Below are 20,976 nucleotides of genomic sequence, written 5' to 3'. Positions count from 1 at the left end.
AACCTAGCACACCCACTCCAAAACACACCAAAACCCCTCCCTCCTCTCTCTTCAAAAAGATTTGTGATGTCATTCCTGTCCAACCTCCTCTTTTACATTTGTCCAACCCACACTCCATTACACACAGATAGATGGATGGATAGATAGATATAGATAGATAGATAGATAGAAAGATAGATAGATAGACAGATATGGGATGGATAGATAGATACATACAGATATATCTATATATCTATGTCTATTTCCATAAATATGTCCAAATCCATGTTTCTAAACCCCTTCCCCCCTGGAGCTTTTTTCGTTTATCGCTCCCCTTCTTTCCAGAGCCATAAGTTTTCTGTCAATATGGCCATGTGAGGGCTTATTCTTTGCGGGACAAGTTCTACTTTTGAACGACACCATTGGTTTTACCATGTCGTGTAACAGAAAATGTAAAAAAAATTCAAAGTGCGATGAAATTGCAAAAAAAGTGCAATCCCACACTTGTTTTTTGCTTGGCTTTTTGCTAGGTTCACTAAATGCTAAGGCTGTGTGCATACGTTGCAGATTTGATTGCAGATCCGCAGGGTTTTTTGCTGCACAGAATTGCATCAAATCCACAGTGTATTGCACAACCAATGAAAGTCTATGGGAGCCGCAGACTTGTTATGCACATGCTGCGGAAAAAGCCGCACCAAAACACAGCTTTTTTCTGCAGCATGTCACTTCTTTTGTGCTGAACTGCAGCATTTCTGCACCCTTAGACATTCATTGAGTCGGGCACATCTGCAGCAAAAGCACAGATGTAAAAAAGATCTGCAGTTTTGCTGCAGATGTGGGTCCGAGAAACGCTGCAGTTCGGGAGGAGGGAAGTGTGTGGGCGGAGAGTGTGTGCGTGTATGTGTGTGCGGGCGGGGTCTGCAGGTTGTTTGGATGTGTGCGGGACTGTTCAGGTGTGTGCGGGTGGGGTCTGCGGGCTGTTCGGATGTGTGCGGCGCTGTGCAGGACTGTTCAGGTGTGTTCGGGGTCTGCAGGCTGTTCGGATGTGTGCGGGACTGTTCGGATGTGTGTGGGGCTGTGCGGGTGTGTGCCTGGCTCTTCGGGTGTGTGCGGAACTGTTTGGATGTGTGCGGGGCTGTGCGGGTGTGTGCCTGGCTGTTTGGGTGTGTGCAGGACTGTTCAGGTGTGTGCGGGGCTGTTCGGATGTGTGTGGGGCTGTGCAGGTGTGTGCCTGGCTGTTCGGGTGAGTGCGGGACTGTTCGGGTGTGTGCGAGGCTGTGCGGGACTGTTTGGATGTGTGCGGGACTGTTTGGGTGTGTGGGGGGCTGTGCGGGGGGGTCTTTTAGGGTGTGTGCAGGCATCATCCGATGGGACTACAAGTATGCAGCATCCAATCTGTAGCTAATTCGGATGTAATCCGGACAGTGGACACACACCCTACACTATCCATACATCTATCAATAGATATATCTATAGATAGATATATGAATAGATAGATGTATGCATCTTTAGATCTATCTATATGTAGATCTGTCTATCCATTTCATCTATCATCTATCTGTCTATCTGTGTGTAATTGAGTGTGGGTTGAACAAATGTAAAAGAAGAGGTTGGACAATAATGACATCACAAATCTTTTTTTTGTTCAATAGTACATTTTATTTAGCTTTCAAAAACGCATACAAAAACGCACAAAAACCGCACCAAAAAAAATAAAAAAATGCATCATAACCGCACAAAAAATGCACCAAAAACGCATCAAAACTGCACCACAACTGCAGCAAAAGCTGCATGAAAAACGCATGAAAACCGCACCAAAAACTGTATCAAAACTGCACCAAAAACTGCATCAAAACTGCACCAAAAACTGCATCAAAACCACACCAAAAATGCATCAAAACTGCACCAAAAACTGCATCAAAACTGCACAAAAAACATTGCATCAAAACCGTGAAAAAACGTAAAAAAAATGCATCAAAAACGCCGCTGCGTTTTCTGCAAGGAGATGCAGATTTTGTGCAGAAAATTCTGCACCCACATCTGCAATGTGTGCACACAGCATAAAACTGACTTACCATTATGATTCTCCAGGTCCTTACGAGTTCATAGACACCAAACACGTCTAGGTTATTTTTTTATCTAAGTGGTGAAAAAAAATTCCAAACTTTGCTAAAAGTAATTAAAATAATTGTGCCATTTTCCGATACCCGTAGCATCTATATTTTCTGAGTTATCGGGTTGGGTGAGGGCTAATTTTTTGCGTGCCAAGCTGATGTTTTTAATGATACCACTTTTGTGCAGATACATTTGCCCGTTATTGCATTTTAATGCAATGTCGCTGCGACCAAAAAAACATAATTATGGCTTTTGATTTTTTCCTCGCTATGCCGTTTAGCGATCATGTAATTTTTTTTTTGTATTGAAAACAGCTGACATGTTGCGGCTTTGAAGTGGGCTCACCTCCGAAACCCACCTCAAAGCGGGGGATACTGCCAGCTGACGTACTATTCCGTCAGCTGTCAGAAAGGGGTTAACGAACAATATGTTTCAGTTAAAAAATGGAAAAAAAATGGTGTGGGCTCCCGCGCAATTTTCTGTGCCAAAGGGGGAAAGCCGACGGCCCAGGGCCAATATTTGTAGCCTGGGAAGGGGGCAATACCCATGGCCCCTCCCAGGCTATGAATATTAGTCTGCAGCTGTCTGCGTAGCATTTACTGGCTATTAAAATAGGGGGACCCCCCAAAAAAATGACGTGGGGTCCCCCTATATTTTATAGCCAGAAAGGCTACGCAGACAGCTGCTGGCTGATATTCATAGCCTAGAGAGGGGCCATGGATATTGCCCCCCCAGCTACAAATACCAGCCCCCAGCTGCCCCAGAAATGGCACATCTGTGAGATGCGCCAATTCCGGCACTTAGCCCCTATCTTCCCACTCCCGTGTAGCGGTGGGATATGGGGTAATAAGGGGTTAATGTCACCTTCCTATTGTAAGGTGACATTAAGCCAGGTTAATAATAGAGAGGCATCAATAAGACGCCTATCCATTATTAATCCTATAGTAGTGAAAGAGTTTAAAAAAAAGACACAGCCAGAAAAAAGCATTTTAATATTCTTAATTTAACCATAATTACCATACTTCAGCGCCTGCAAAAAACATGACCGCTCACGCGACCAATCACAAGCCGAGACGTCATCGAAGGTCCTTAACGCGCTCATTCTTAGGAAGGGAATCATGGCGGTTGCAGCGATGACAACCAGGGCGCGTCCGAGGGTAAGTATATCAATATTTTTTATTTTTATTCTTTATTTTACACATGAATATGGATCCCAGGGCCTGAAGGAGAGTTTCCTCTCCTTCAGACCCTGGGAACCATAGAGGATACCTTCCGATATTTGTGTCCCATTGACTTGTATTGGTATCGGATATCGGTATCGGCGATATCCGATATTCTTCGGATATCGGCCGATACCATCCGATACCGATACTTTTAAATATCGGACGGTATCGCTCAACACTAATAACGAGTGTCCAACGATGATCTCCCCTATAGAACAGTGACATCGGGTGATGTCAATGCTCTATAGGACCTCCAGTGACACACTGACAGGAGACAATGGTTCCTGCAGTGCATTACTGAGAGGTTACTATAGTTCACTGGTCTCACTTCATGGCATTTGCTGCGTTGGATACCTTCCATCATTGTATTCCTGGAGCCCCTGGAGAGGGTCGCACCAGCTGATGCTGCTGCTCTCCATGGGAGATCGTCATGGGACACTTGTTTTAATTGTATATCTGCGGATCAGGGAGTATAGTGTTTGTTTATTATTTTAATTTTTTTTACAGGTGACACTGGCTTCGAGAATTAAAGTGACAATTGATGGTGAGTATGTACTCTATGTTATATGTACTGTATGTCTTTATCTATGTTGTTTGTATGTACTGTATGTATGTACTGTATGTGGCATTTTACATGTTGCATGTTGCATGTTGCATGTCGCATGGTGCATGATGCATGGTGTACAGTCATGGCCAAAAGTATTGACACCCTTGCAATTCTGTCAGATAATACTCAGTTTCTTCCAAAAAATGATTGCAAACACAAATTCTTTGGTATTATTATCTTCATTTAATTTGTCTTAAATGAAAAAACACAAAAGAGAATGGAGCAAAAAGCAAAACATTGATCATTTCACACAAAACTCAAAAAATGGGCCAGACAAAAGTATTGGCACCCTCAGCCTAATACTTGGTTGCACAACCTTTAGCCAAAATAACTGCAACCAACCACTTCCGGTAACCATCAATGAGTTATTACAATGCTCTGCTGGAATTTTAGACCATTCTTCTTTGGCAAACTGCTCCAGGTCCCTGATATTTGAAGGGTGCCTTCTCCAAACTGCCATTTTACCATCTCTCCACAGGTGTTCTATGGGATTCAGGTCTGGACTCATTGTTGGCCACCTTAGAAGTCTCCATTGCTTTCTCTCAAACCATTTCTAGTGCTTTTTAAAGTGTGTTTTGGGTCATTGTCCTGCTGGAAGACCCATGACCTCTGAGGGAGACCCAGCTTTCTCACACTGGGCCCTACATTATGCTGCAAAATTTGTTGGTAGTCTTCAGACTTCATAATGCCATGCACACGGTCAAGCAGTCCAGTGCCAGAGGCAGCAAAGCAACCCCAAAACATCAGGGAACCTCCGCCATGTTTGAATGTAGGAACCGTGTTCTTTTCTTTCAATGCCTCTTTTTTTCTCCTGTAAACTCTATGTTGATGCCTTTGCCCAAAAAGCTCTACTTTTGTCTCATCTGACCAGAGAACATTCTTCCAAAACATTTTAGGCTTTTTCAGGTAAGTTTTGGCAAAATCTAGCCTGGCTTTTTATGTCTCGGGGTAAGAAGTGGGGTCTTCCTGGGTCTCCTACCATACAGTCCCTTTTCATTCAGATGCCGACGGATAGTATGGGTTGACACTGTTGTAACCTCGGACTGCAAGGCAGCTTGAACTTGTTTGGATTTTAGTCGAGGTTCTTTATCCAACATCCACACAATCTTGCGTTGAAATCTCTTGTCAATTTTTCTTTTCCGTCCTCATCTAGGGCAGTTAGCCACAGTGCCATGGGCTTTAAACTTCTTGATGGCACTGCGCACGGTAGACACAGGAACATTCAGGTCTTTGGAGATGGACTTGTAGCCTTGAGATTGCTCATGCTTCCTAACAATTTGGTTTCTCAAGTTCTCAGACAGTTCTTTGGTCTTCTTTCTTTTCTCCATGCTCAATGTGGTACACACAAGGACACAAGACAGCGGTTGAGTCAACTTTAATCCATGTCAACTGGCTGTAAGTGTGATTTAGTTATTACCAACACGTGTTAGGTGCCACAGGTAAGTTACAGGTGCTGTTAATTACACAAATTAGAGAAGCAGCACATGATTTTTTGAACAGTGCCAATACTTTTGTCCACACCCTTTTTATTTTTGGTGTGGAATTATATCCAATTTGGCTTTAGGACAATTCTTTTTGTGTTTTTTCATTTAAGACAAATTAAATGAAGATAATAATACCAAATTTTTTGCGTTTGCAATCATTTTCAGGAAGAAAATTAGTATTATCTGACAGAATTGCAGGGGTGTCAATACTTTTGGCCATGACTGTATGTCGTCGCATGGTGCATGTTGCATGTGCATGTCACATGTTGCAGCATGGTGCATGTCGCATGTGGTCGCATGGTGCATTTTGTCACATGGCGCATGTCGCATGGTGCAGGTAGCATGTCACATTGTGCATGTTGCACATCGCATGTCGCATGTCACATGTCGTCGCATGGTGCATGTCACACGTTGCAGCATGGTGCATGGTGCATGTCGCATGTTGTCACATGGTGCATGTCGCATGGTGTATGTTGCATGTCAAATCGTGCATGCCGCATGTCGCATGGTGCATTCCGAATGGTGCATGCATGTCTGCGCATGGTGCATGTTGGTGCATGGTGCATGTAGCATGTGCATGTCGCCACATGGTGCATGTAGCATGTGCATGTCGCCACATGGTGCATGTCACATGGTGCATGTTGCATGTGCATGTCACATGTGCACGTTGGCATATAGTGCACGTCGCATGTCACCGCATGGTGCATGTCATCACATGGTGCATGTAGCATGTCGTCGCATGGTCCATGTCACATGGTGCATGTCACATGGTGCATGTTACATGTCGCATGGTGCATGTCACATGGTGCATTTTGGAACATGTTGCATGTTGCATGCTGTCGCATGGTGCATATTGCATGTCGTCGCATGGTGCATGTTGCATGTGCATGTTGTTGCATGGTGCATGTTGCCACATGTCGTTGCATGTTGTCGCATGTTGTTGCATGGTGCATGTCACATGGCGCATGTCGTCGCATGTCGCATGTCACCACATGTTGCATGTCGTCGCATGGTGCATGTCACATGTGTATGTCATCACATGGTGCATGTCGCATGTTGTCGCATGTCGTCGCATGTGCATGTCGTCACATGGTGCTTGTCGCCACATGTCGCATGTTGCATGTTGTCGCATGTCACATGTCATCACATGGTGCATGTTGCATGTAGTCTCATGGTGCATGTCACATGGTGCATGTCGCATGGTGCATGTCCATGGTGCATATTCTGTATGTGTGTAATGTATGTTGTATGTACTGTATATGTGTGTATGTGTTTGTCTGTTTTTTTTTACATTCAACACATTAGCCGGATGATGGGACTACTACTGTCACATCATTGGCTAATGTGTTACTCGCTGTCAGTTGTAGTCCCATCAGACCATGCCTGCACACAGAGACACACACACCAATGACCCCAATGCACAGCCCTGCAGACACCCCACCCACACACTCCAGAACCTTTGGCAGACCTACCGCGCAGCGCAGACCCACTCCCCCACCACCGAACCAGCCGCCACCACCGCACCGGCCGCCGCTACCACCACTGCACCGGCCACCACCACCGGACCGGCCGCACATCTCAGCACATGAGCACGGCTGGCCAGCAGACCCCAGCCCCACCCGCCCCAGCACAGCCCCGCCTGCCCCGAGCACAGCCCTGCCCACCCCCAGCACAGCCCTGCAGGTATCCCCAACCCCGCCCACAGCCCAGTCACTCTTGAGTGACTTCTGTTTGTGGAGGCTGGTCACGCCTGCTGCTGACATCACGGCAATTTCCAGGGTCTGGAAATTGACGTGACTTTGGCAGAAGATTGCGGCGGCTGCAGCCTGGGGGGGTTCATGTGACCCGGACTCAGCTGCCACCATAGTGCCGCTCACAGGCAAAAACGGCAACAGAAGGTATTTATAAAATTCATTAGGGGCTCCAGGGGGATACATTGGGGGTTAACTGAAAGTAGTGGACAACCCCTTTAATACCGTCCTATTTAACAGTTTTTCAGAATGTCTAAATTCTTTGTGTACTATGGTACAATAGTGATTTATTGTCTCACATATGGTTATCTACAATTATCTTAGGCAGTGTACTCCAACTCCAGTCCATAAGAGGCACCAACCGTTCATATTTTCAGGATTTCCTTATTATTGAAAAGATTATGGAATTTTTGCCTGTGCAGATACTGCATTTATCTCTTGGGCAATGCTAAGGAAATCCTTAAAACTTGACATGTTGGCGGCTCTTGATGGCTGGAGTTGGGGACCATCGATCTAAGGTGTGTGTCTTGTGTTCCTATGATACAACCTGATATTATCTCTATATGTCATGTATTATATACACTCCTCAACTTTAAAATTGTAACACCAAAAGGGAAAGATTGTAGAAATATAAGTTATAGGATGGACAGACATGTTAATAACATGAAAATGATGAAAAAATTGAAACAAATTTTTCAAATCATCTCAATTTATTCAGTATAGAGTATGAGCAACAAATGCAGAAATTTCTGCACAAACAGCCTTGGCTGCTATCACTAAGAAATTATTAATGATTGTCTGTAGAATGTTCTGGCATGATGAATGCACTTGAGAAAATCTTCAAAATCCGCTGCTGACCTTTGCAATTGATGATCAATGACATCCTAGCTATGCTTGACTGAAGAGAAATCTAGATCTGCTGAGGTTACGGTAGAATGTCTAAGACACTCAAGCTGCTCAGAATTGCAGCGTCTCCAGAACTTTCCAATATGTCTCCCATCGATCTCATCTGGGACATCATTGATGAACACTTTCAAAGGGAGCTGCCAGCAGCAGGTATGGATAATTTGCTCAAGTGCATTTCGGGGGCATATTATTATTCAGACAACCTTTGATAACTTCATTGATAACTGCCAAGGCTAAAAGTATGGGGATGTTTGCATATTGCGCTCATACTTGATACTCAATAAGTTGAGATGTTTTGAAAAATTAAACTTCCAATTTTCTATCATTTTCTTATAATTAAAATATTATTTATCCATCCAGTGATTTCCATAATTCCATCACATTTACTTCCAGTGTTGAGGAACGTGATTAGTTTGCTGCTTTTTATACAAAAATTACTAGTGATAATTACCTTGCTGATCATAGAACTTTTTGGTCCATGTCCAAATTTATGGCCAATTATTTTGTGCATCAATAAAATTTCTATAATATTGCACGTCATTTGATACATTCAGTATTTCAAATAGCTGTATGTTTTTAAAGCATGCACGAACATTAATATTTTCAAATGACTAATCCATTTCCTTTATTATAATTTAGATCATATTGTTCAGGTAGCTCTCGGGTCATAAAAGACATCGGAAGCAACTAAGCATATATCACAAAGGACCAACCTTTCCAACATAGACAAATACGCACTGACTGGATAAAAGCCTTGAGTGCCCGCGGCTTGGAATTATGATAGGCTTTGAAGGTTTCAGGACCGAGAGGAAATGATGAGAAACTGACCACAAGGGAAGGAGTGAATGCTAAGAAAGTAAACATATTTTTTTTTACTAGTTGCCTTCTAACTGCACATTCATATCAAGAAAAGCTATTTCTATACCGAATGCAAGGTTGTCTTTTAAAGCAGAAGTTGTATAGCCAAAAGTAGCATGATCTGTAGCCTGGAGGACAATTTAAACCCTTGCCAATGAAGCTCACAGTGAAAATCATGAACTAGAGGAAGTCATTGCATATTGATTAATGCCATAGCTGATATGTAACAATGCTTTCAATATCTTGTGATTTAATACACATTACATGTGTTATGCTATTTTGAAAGAAAATGCAAATGATGTGAGCATACCCTGACTAGACAACACCGTATGAAGGGGGAAGATGTGGAAAGAGCAGAGATGTATCCATCACTTATTGCCAATTGTGTGCTAACAGCTGAGCTGAGTCCATCGCTTATTGAGAGGGTTTACTTATATTTTTCTCTATCACTGTGATGGAAAATAGGCCCTTCACCAATGTATCCTTGCAAGCTAGAAAGTGTTAAGTTATGTAAATCAAGGCCAGTGTGGAAACAATTCTGGATTTCTGTAAAACCAATAGAACTGGAATAAATGAAAAATGGGTGAAATGCTTCAAAAATACACTCAAGATGAGAACTTTGTTTATAGAAATTATGAATTTACTAATAATAGTTTTAATTAATAGGAAAATAATATCAGAAAATGAGTTAAAATCATGTTTTTATTACATTTTTTACAATTGTTACTTTTCTAATGTTATTACTACATAAAATCCTTGACTTCGGCCAGTTTTCACACTAGATTAGTTACAATAGGCTGACGTATTACAACAGGCTGACGTATCTGTAGTTCTACGTAAGGCAGTGAGCTTTGTGGACAGATAAAGTTCTGCATGTGTCTTTGACCACTGGGAGATGGGACTTTATTATTTCCTGGAGACAGTGTAAAGGTCCCCCAAGACATTAGATTAAAGGGAACCTGTCACCCCGTTTTTTCAGATTGAGCTATAAATACTGTTAAATAGGGCCTGTGCTGTGTGTTACTATAGTGTATGTAGTGTACCCTGATTCCCCATGTATGCTGAGAAATGCATCTCGGCTTTGGGAAAATGGCCGCCGCGATCTCTTCTGCGCACGCGCGGCATCCCGCGGCCATTTTCCTGAAGCCCCGTGCAGCAGAGCACTCTATCTGCGCACGCGCGGCCCCAGGAAGTTGGCCGCCCCCACCGATGAAAGGGATGACAGCGCAGATCGCGCGCTGTGTCTTCACGTGGGTGCAGGGAATTTGGAAATTGGACATGCGCACACCACTACGCCACCAACGGAAAGCTGGGGAAGAAAAGAGCGCTGTGAACACGCCCACCCGACCTGACCAGCCTGATTGACAGGCGAAAACGGCGACTTTGGTAATGTATTTCTCAGCATACATGGGGAATCAGGGTACACTACATACACTATAGTAACACACAGCGCAGGCCCTATTTAACAGTATTTATAGCTCAATCTGAAAAAACGGGGTGACAGGTTCCCTTTAATTACGTTGGAACAAGCCGACTATCTAATGTTTATGGGGTCTACCATCCCACCCAAGACAGGCAGATAAAAATCAGGTGGTTTGAATTAAAACATCAATAATGTTGTTCTCCCCGGAGATACACTATTACAGAGATGTCAGGCAGTGGCTTACTCCTCTCTATTGCAAACACAAATCCTTGGCCAAGCTAAGCATGCATGCATATAGGGGAGCAAGAAGTCATGGATGTCTGCTAACAGCTAATTACAGGTATATCGTAATTTTTTGTCCAAGGACATTTTTTTCTAAAATGACTTCAATCATTTGTTTCAGCAAACATTTGTTTCAGTGACCAAACTAACACATACTTCAGACTATGATGATATTGCAGTGTGTCTATATCATTTGCATAGGAAATAAATAATATACATTGTAAGATTAGCAAATAGCATAGGTGCCCTGGTGTGATTATATACGGTGCAGCCTGCCATCTATTAAGATGCCATCTGTAAGGTTCCATTCAGATATCTGTGCGTTACGTGAGTGTTCTATCCATGGTTTTCATTGATAAAACATGTACCCATTATAGTCCATGGGCATGTTCACATGTCTGTGTTTTTTTGTGGACCACGCATCCATCCATGCAATAATCATGTAATTATGGGATTTTACCAGCATCACAGATGAAAAATACCAAAATAAGTCTATGGGTCTGTGAAAATCAAGTACAGCACATGGATAACACTATTATACAGTCCATGTGCCTTCCATGAGTAACATTGTAATGTATAGGAGACATTTGATCATTTATTTATTCATAAATAAGTGAAAATCACGAATGAAACACAGATGAAAAAATACTGTCAGTGACCAAACACTGAAGAAGCCCAGACAGGTTTTTTTGTGTATGTGAATGATCCCTTAGGCACACGCCATAAAAAAAAACCTTTTACTAAACAAGGGTGTAAGAAATGGTGCTCCTTCAATACACCGGCACAGAGGGGGAAAAAAGGAAATATAAAGAAAATCCTATTGCTTTTAAAATAAAAAAATTATGGCCACAGCGTTTTAGAAGGAAACCAAATAAATACTTGAGTTTAATGAATTCATTAAACTAAATTTAAACTTATGAGAATTTCTTGTTAATTAACAAAAGTGTAACTGAGAATGCAGAGTAAAGACATAGGATTTAAAAAGAGCACTAAATTTGGGATACACGTTATCTTAACCAGCTTAGCTAATTATATGTATTACATTCCTAAAGAAAAAACAAATTGGGAAAGGGCCCATCAGTGACTTACCGACAATGTTTATGTGATGCTGTCAGTGTTTCTATTACGAAGCATTCCCCATCATTTAAGCAGTATGCAAGATCTTTATCTTTGCAGGGTTTGAAGTGCTCAGACCTTTCTGTGATGTAGGTGGTAGTATCTGCAAGAAAATAAGAACACATAAATTGTAGAAAAAAATAATTCTTGATAAAATCAGTAATATTTTCTGTATATAACTATAAGCTCCTTTCACATTCATGTCCACAAATGGCTGGCAGATTCTTAACTTGAAATAGAAGGACACATTCTTATATACAACCGAGACTAGATGCAACTTTCTGCAAGTCCAGTGCACAGGTCGCAAGGATGCCAAAACAAATAGTATTGTTAGCAAGAGTAAGGATGCTGAAATCATTTCGTTCTATATTGGATCACAATATACAGTGTAAAAAACAAATATATATATAGTTTATTACCCTTAAGATAATTATTTCCGAACCGATTGTTATAGCCCCAATGGACAAAATCATTATTGAAATGTAAACGTAGAACGGTGTAATAAGAGCTTGCATTGTAAGACACCTTCCTGCGCAAGGACACAGATCTGAGGCTCTTATCAATGGAGAACAAGTACCACACGCCTGTACATTAAGATTTTCTTTTAGATGTAAGTCAGTTTAGTTTAGACTTAAAAGAATATTTTGTTTTTGTTTCTTCCATTTCTCAAGGAAACTTAATAACTGTCATCCTTCCGGTCAACAGATCATGTACCTAGCCAGCCAGCATGGCCTGGACAATGTCATAGAACATCTTGAAGATTGAAATTCAACGCTCTGTTATCAATTTATTGACATGCATTTCCAGGAAAAATAGCAGATGAGTGTCAAAAAGCAGTTCAAGGAAATGATGTTCTTTTGGGGGCATGTTAGTATTTACTAAACAGGTATACCTAAGAAATCCTCATTAGCAACAATTATTCATAAATGTTTCAGCATTATCTAAAAGCCCCATGTTTCATCATGATCACTTTAAGGTCATGTGTAAACTGGTGTATAGAGTTGAGCGAATATGTTCGGAAATGATCGCCAAATCTGAATTTGCCATAATCGTGCTATAATAGTACCCTATTTGTGCCAAATTTATGTTTGACGATCGGTTCAGAACATATTCGTACATTTCAACTACCAATGACGTTCGGCTGTGTTCGGCGAATACTGCAAATTCAATATTCGTCACCGATCGTAATCCAAACCTAATTTTGAAAAATTTGCTCAACTCTACTGTTGTGTTACAGCATTGTAAATGAAAATATATTGGCCTGCACTCTGTGATAAGTCGGGGTGCTGGTGCGACAGACCGTAAGGTCTAATAGCAATAGTATATATTATATATAATATATATATTATATATAGTGCGGTGGATCTGATATACTAGTGTTACAGCATTGTACAGTGAAATAATCTCACACCTTTAGATTTCTATTGAGGTGTGGCACTGCTTCTAGGAGAAAATAGTTTGGTAATTCAGAGGCACAAATAAAAGTACATATTAGTTGCCTGCAGCTCTGAAGTACACAGCGTTTCTATATGTGTAAAGCCTATGGTAGATCTTCAAGTGGTTTAATTATCTTTCTTCTTATCGTCGGTGGGGAACCAACCTCTGGGACCTTCGGAGGACTGTTTTTCCCTGTTTATGTACCAGTCATTGGCTGTGAAGGAAACTGTCATATTTGATTTAATAACATGAATAGTTTCTTATCCAACCAAGCGGCAGTGGGGCTGTTGTGCAGAAAAAATTGAGAATAGGAATCAGCTCCAAACTGGCACTGTATCCTCTTCATTCTCAAGACTGATGAAGGTCATAAAATATGGACCTACAACCATCACTTTAAAATGAAAATACCCTTTTATTGCCTACTCTTAGTTTAGGCAGACAACATGAAATGGCAATCAGTGCAAAAAAAATCATAATTTGTAATTTCTAGTTACAAGAAATAAAATTGTTCTTATGTAATAGCTATCACTCAGCAACGTGTCATAAAATTAATTTGAGGATTCTTTCAGTTCTTGGCAAATAGTTTCAGAAAATGGCGTTAAAAGTGAAAAACAGCTCAGTTAATTAAGAGAATCCTCTGCTCCTACCACACTCCAAAAAGCTGCAGCCATAAATCACAGATAAAAAGGTAAACACAGCATTCTTCAATTTTAGCATCCACTGCAGAACAATTATTGAATTCTGCTTTATCCAATTAGCTCTTTGCAGCTGATTCTCTTTTTTTTAATGTCAGCTGCAGGTCGCAAGGAGATAATAATGAAAGAAGTCATAGTAGCTCCTTGTTAGAACTTAATTTGTCTTATTACTACACAGTACATCTTTTCTTCGCTGACCTGGTAAGATTTCTAAATGGAGATCATGAAACAAATGTAAGATGTGCACTTAATGGTACAAATAAGTAGTTAGTGGCCAACATGAGCCATAAAGATATGGAAAGAATAATGTGGTCTGAACCATGGCTTTAAATCAGTGACTAATCAGGTCAAAAGTCAAAATTTTGCAATAGCCATTATACGATCTTAGGCTTAAAAATGGATCCAAAACGATCAGGTTTACACAATCATCCAATACAATAGATATTTGTCACATAGACATATCTGTTCTGTAAAGGTTTGAAAGACGGTAGGCTTGCAGACGGATCATCACTTCTCAGTAGATCAAGCCATGTTTTGGCATTTGTATTTCATCTTGAGCGTTCACTGGGGTTCAAACAAATAGCCAATCATGTAGCAGATGGTCTGGCCTTCCACAGAAGAAGCTGCTCATACAGATTCATTTTTATGTCTGGTTGAAAGAAGAAGGTTTTGCGCAAACAATTCCCCTGTTTAATATCCTTATGTCTTAAGAGGGCATTATAGTGAAAGTTTGACTCAAAAAAACACCTTTTATAAATATCTTCAGAAAAATATTAGCCAAATGCTGATAGTGATGTGCTACTAACAAACACATATTCTTTTACTAAATGATCAAGTTTATCAATTTCAAAAGGTTCAGGGAAATATGTGGCCAGCAGATACTTCATGCAATGCTCTAAGTCAATCCCTTTAAGAAAACTTTCTTTTATGGTTGTGCAACAAAATCCTTTAAAAAACATTCCTTCTTTCACTGACCAATCATAGTCTGGGAAATAGTTGGCCACCTGACACCTCCACTAATGTTCATTTCCTATGGAACTGTTACAAACCAGTGGCTTGGGAGCCACATGTAGCCCCTTCCAGTCGGCTCTTTATCTATGCACTTTCACAGAAACCACTAATCACAGGTCATTATCAGTTGCAGGTACCAATGGATTAAAATCCTTATAACTTGGACAATTTTTTAATATCATTGTTACTTTTATTCTTAAGCGTGGTTCAACAATACTTGCTATAGTTAAAAGTGACATGCTGCTTCCAAAAATTTGGAGAACATTCTCAACTCAATTTTTTTTTATTCTTCTTCCCCGGGGGACAAAAAAAGGATCAAATTGCAAATGTATTTTTGGAAAACCATTTTTTTACACTGAGATGTAATTTACGCTACGCTAGGTACTTGACAAGATAAGACAAGAAGACCTCATTTAACTTGCTATGAAGAAAGCCTTTCAGCGCCTCACACCCTGGCAAACAGTTGACTTTGCTGAAGGGAAGTTGATGTCCTCTAAAAATGTTCTACGCAGTCTTTTTCTGCCATGAATTTTCTGATTCTATGTGTCTTTGTTATGTTGAGAATGTCCGCTATGCATCTTTCTATGCATCAGCATGTCCTGGTCAATCATTATCTTAAATTTAACATACCCTAGAAAAGTAATAACATATATAATAAAAAAAGTGTTTATATTTTCAAAAGCCAGGACAGATTTTGTCATAATATGTATGTTAGAGATGAAACAGATACAAATTCATGTCAAAATATAGTATGACAGCAAATCATTACACAAATTGCACTAAATTATACTGGGGTGTGATTATACACGTCAATCATCACTTAATACTTTCAGACATGTTTCTATCTGATTACATTGGAGAAAAATCAACCTCTAGCTACGTTCTAATCTTGAGTCAAGAAAGAAAAATGAACAGATGTAAAGAAATATGAAGATATGAAACAAGTTAACAGAGGGTTATGATCCTTGTTTTTTGTTATTCCTCTTAAGTAGGTTAGGTTTTTTAAAGAAAACAATATGATCACATGCAAAATACTATAACTGCAGTAAGGGCAAAAGTAGAAAGAGATTTGGCAAGAAATACAATGGGGAAGATGAATACAATTGGGAGATTTATCAATAAAATCATAAATTACATTTCTCAAAAAGTCATATGAATTATATTTAATCCTCTACTTAACTCACAAGCCATATATACTGTATATATATTATACATTTATAACAAATGCATACAGTGAAATTAAACTCTTACTGTTGCAGAGTGCAACTTTGAACAGAATCATCAGCTCTTAGATATCGTGGGACTGGAACGGTTTTATTCGAAGTGATACAAGCAAGACTGAGAAGTCAGACAGTATGTGACGGCGGTAACTCGCATGCGTTCCTGGCGCAGTGCTACTCACTGCGTCCATCACTCTGCTTATCCTCCTGTCAGGCCGCCTCACTAACTCCTCAGGCGCTCTAAGCCACTCTCTGATACCCACACCATGGCTCCATTGCACATGCGCTAAGCTCTGTGCTCTCCATTGCCTCTCTCTGATGCATAAGCGGCCATGTCCAGGTTCCGAACACCGGAATTATGTCCCTCGGTACCTATTTATATGGACACACTGTCACTAATGCCTTTACACCTCCGCAGCAGTGCTGAAACACAGGCCTCCAGAAACCTTATCTCCATGGTCATATTTAAGGGGACTTTTCCCAAGTTTCTGCACTTTCTCTTGAGGTGCACTACATTATGCCTACACTCCCTCTTAAAGGTTCACGTTTTAATAAACTTTGTTGCTCTTCCAGCAAATCGCTCACACCTTACACTGTACAGCATTTGTTGGGCCAATTGAAATAAACTATAGGTCAGTACCGGTATTTTATATTTGTATTTACACAACTTTTGTGGCGTCAATATTTTCCTTTATTATATCAAGCAGCACCACCATCCACACTTTGCCTGAGCTTAGGTTCTAGTGTCTTTTATTTCTAGCTTCCTGCCTCTAGTGTTCAGTTTCTTTTCTAACAACCCTGCTTGTCTGTTCTGATCTCACTGTTCCTGAGGCCAGCCTTGTTTGTGAACCAGTACTACCAGCCCTGACCCTGGACAGTCTAACTACACTTTTGTCTTGCCCCTCTGTATCTTGCATACCTGCTCTGACTCATGGCTCAGTTGCTGCAGGCCTGGAGTAGCACCTGGTGGCTATCCTGTGGCCCAAGCCTATCTTCACCATCAGAGGTGCTAATGAAGACCATGTATGTAGCCACTCTGTCACTCTCCTCCAGGGTAAGTCCAGTAAATAGCACAGGGGTTCAACACCCACCATTGTTACGCAGTACAGTATTAACAAACTTTAAGGTTAAATGCCCAGTTCTTGGTAAGTTTTTGATGCTATACTTTAAAAAAAAGTGGCATCTTACACTTCCACAAAAGTGGATGGGATTTTTAGAAATTTCAAGCCCACTGTGATTTTTGTTGCCAGTATCCATAACTCACTGAATACTCATCATTGGGACATATTATGAAGGTCCCATATTGTTCTTAAAGGGCTTGTCCACTTCCATGACAATCCCTTCTTGAACAAAATATTTGTCCCGGTAAAATAAAAAAAACTATTCTCACCTCCAGTGCCAGCACCATTCCCTCAGTGTTGGCAGTCACTTTCTCTGGGGCTCTCATGCGGTGTTGTGACATATGACCCCAGGGCACAATCAGCGCTGGTGTCACTGTTCCCGCCTTCATACAGAATAGTTTGGGCAGTCTGGAATATTCTGGGCAGTGTAAAAGTTTTGGGGTGTCTTGCGAATATGGAGCTAAGCTATATATTCACAGTACCTGTAACGTGTCAGATAATGATAATGTATGGTTAGTTGACAATGTTGATGAAGAATATGTCTGCAGTACAAACACCTGAGCCTTTCAGGTAAAGGTTTCTAAAGATGCTGCACATGAAAACCCTGAAAGCTTTGTGATATTTTCAGCATCCACTAGAGCAGTGGTCCCCAACATTTCTGACCTTGAGAGCCACATTCAACTTTGAGAGAGGGTCGCGAGCCCCATTCAGTGCTGAGAGAGGGTTGCGAGCCACATCCAGCTCCCACCCCTTTCAATTCAGTGTCAACCAAAACCCCCATTACAGGTATAATGATATCCAAAGCTTTAACACAGAAATCACTCCAAAGCAGTACACTGAGATCCAGGGGTTCCCACAATACCCCCATTCAGTATTCTCCCAACACACTGTCACATCCAGCTTTGAGCACCTCCTCTAACAGGTAGTACAAACCTCCAGCGCACATACCTAAAACATCTCTAAACCCCCAAGACCAGTAAATGTGCATCCAGATCTGCAATTTTGTGTAGGGCTACTCACAGATTTCACCATTTTGAGATGTGGTCTTCATACCTGTTTGATAGCCCTGGACCTAATGCATCAATCTGGCAAACAGTCACGAGCCACAATTCATGGGGCCGTGAGCCACATGTGGCTTCCGCGTTACTGGTTGGGGAGCCCAGTACTAGAGGTATGTTTCAACATACCACAGTGACTTCCCATTTACAAACAGTGATTAATGGAAGCCCTCATTAGTAACATTTTTATCAATTAGTTTCTTGCTAGTGGGTCTAACAAACTACTTTCAAAAGAAATGATAGAATAATTAAATTAACGTAAATCAGGTTTTATGTGGCAACAAGTACATTGGTTCTGAAATATTGCAGCATTTTCTCCCCTTTATTATGTTGTTTTCTGCGGAGAAAACTAAGTCACAGGCTAAATGCCTTTAGGCTTATATCAGACAGGGATGAGTTTGTGCTGCATTTTTAATGTGGCATTTAATTACTTCCTTAATGACACATAGTAATGAATACAGTTTCAGAAATAGCATCTACACAATTGGAACCTGTCTCTTCTGAAAAACACTTCGTTATACTGTGTCCAAGTAGTCAAAGTAGCTATTTTGAGATATAAAATAATTATTGAGCATTGGATTTTATGCTCAAACCTTAAAACGTACACTGGCCTGATAAAAGAAAAGTTAGCTACAATGGTGAAGGCATTGATGTAGAACAAGAAGAGATGTACTTTAGAACAATTGTCGCACTGAAAATACAGGCATTGTCAAAGTGTAAACTATGAGCTGCACATGGTCAGCAGTCATTCTACTGAACAAATTTAGCAAATTAAGGTGTCTGACATTAACAGGATTCCTAACTCAGACGTTTAGAGAAAATAGTTTACGAGGCAATTTTTCGAATACACATAAGAAGAGACCGGACAGAGTTTATTATGTGCAGGGTCCTCTACATTTAGTGTGGCATAAGATGAGGTCCAAATTTTGACACAGTTCCTAGAGATAGGACATGCACGCATCAGACCTTATTGGCATATATTGTGGATATGTCATAAATGTTCCAAATGAGAATTCCCCTTTAAATGAATTCTACAACATTGGCTATCTCTGTCCCTGTAGACTGAGAAAATATAACCTGCTTCTTCTTATATCCAGATATCTTTGCACCTTCAAGCAGGTAATACTGCTGTTCCCATTGTTTTTTTTATTGATAGTTTTCTTTTCTATCAACCTGAATCCTCTTAAAATATTCTTTATCCACTAAAGAGCCCCATGAATATTTAGATTTACCAATGGTGCTATGACAATACTGAACTAGAAGGTCACAAGGCAAGAAGTTTCTTACGTAGAACCAGAAGGTCTTCAGTAGCTATAGTCTTTGTTTCATCTGTGAAAATTATTTATATGTCTTGTATTTAGAAACACATTTTGACTTTGAATATTGATGCCATTTTTGTCAGGCTCCATTTTGAACTTTGTATATCCATTACTCAGCAATGTTCTTAACAAACAGCAAAAAAAAAGTACAGCTGTAACACTTAATGAGTACAGAAAGTATCTGGGACAGTCATTTACGATCCTTCATGATGCTTTAGAAGAAATGAAGCTTTAAACAAATAACTTATTAATGACCCTCAGTTTATGGTTTTTACTGTCAAGACTCCAAAAACTGTCCAACTGGAAAAGTAATCAGGAGTCGCTGTTTACATCAGTGAAACTCGCATGTCTGAATATAATGACCTCTGATAGACAGCGCACACTCATTTTATCCAGTCAATGGCTTTTACTCTTTGTAATGACAAATGCTATGGAAATTCAGACTGAGATTAGACTCAGCATGGAAGAAATTGCTCTCCCAAAGTTCCCCACTAAGATTTTTTAATTTAGATTTTGTTTTGCCAGGAAATGTAGCAGAAAGTTTAAATTCCTAAAACAAGATGAAAAGTGCACTTAAGAACTCATCATTTTCAATAGCAATGATGCTTATGAAAACGCAATGGAAAAAGAAGTTTTAGAATATTATAAGTTCATGCACATGAAAAATGACATCATTCAATTATTGTATACCACTGTACATCTCATACTATGGCTTTCCACCTTGCCGTAAGGAGCCATAAAAGGACACACATAGACAGATCAGTGACTCTATAAAAACCAAAAGCACCCACATATAAGCATATTAGATTAGATTAACTTACATATACATTCAAACCTATGCAGTATAAGACCTGTATATTTGTATAGGGGTTAAAGGAATTTCAAGGGCCTCTCCTGTCCTACAGACAACTGTACTGTATATGTCCAACCTATTTAAAAGCTTCTGGGTCTAATGTAAAATCTGTAACAGGACCCCTTAATAAATTATATACTATTTATAACACTGATCTTTAAGGAAACTCTGGCACCAGTGCTCTGATATGACTTCTACTTATTCATCGTCTATTCCTATGACCCTGGACATATCAGCAATGCTTCTAATTTCTTAGAGACTGGGGCTGCACCGCTCAGGTCCCAATAGTGGAGACTCCATGGGTAAGGACTATAGCTAGGCCGTTTATGTACTCCTTGATTCCCGTTCTCTTGTAGGCCTTTCATCTAAACCACCCAGTCTATGGTCGGCTGGGTGCTCGTATATTAATAGCACTTTTTGCACTTGGCACTTTACGGATGCGTATGGCATCTTATTAAAATAGTCTAATTGGCAGCTGTACTTTTGAATGGGACAAGAATATTTGTTTCTTGAGCCTT

General features: G+C 40.4%; 1 protein-coding gene across 2 annotated transcripts in view; it reads right to left on the bottom strand.

Moving 5' to 3' along the window:
- Positions 1-20,976, bottom strand: part of NRG3 (neuregulin 3) — a 1,535,957-nt gene that overhangs the window by 955,046 nt on the left and 559,935 nt on the right. For both annotated transcript variants that reach the window (XM_069753133.1, XM_069753134.1), the window contains exon 2: positions 11,718-11,847. In XM_069753133.1, coding sequence (XP_069609234.1) covers positions 11,718-11,847 — 130 coding nt within the window. The remainder of the gene's footprint in view (positions 1-11,717; positions 11,848-20,976) is intronic.

The sequence above is a fragment of the Ranitomeya imitator genome, chromosome 2, assembly GCF_032444005.1.
Source record: "Ranitomeya imitator isolate aRanImi1 chromosome 2, aRanImi1.pri, whole genome shotgun sequence".
Classification (NCBI taxonomy): Eukaryota; Metazoa; Chordata; class Amphibia; order Anura; family Dendrobatidae; genus Ranitomeya; species Ranitomeya imitator.
The sequence above is the reverse complement of the archived record's forward strand: the minus strand, read 5'-3'. Positions and strand labels throughout refer to the sequence as shown.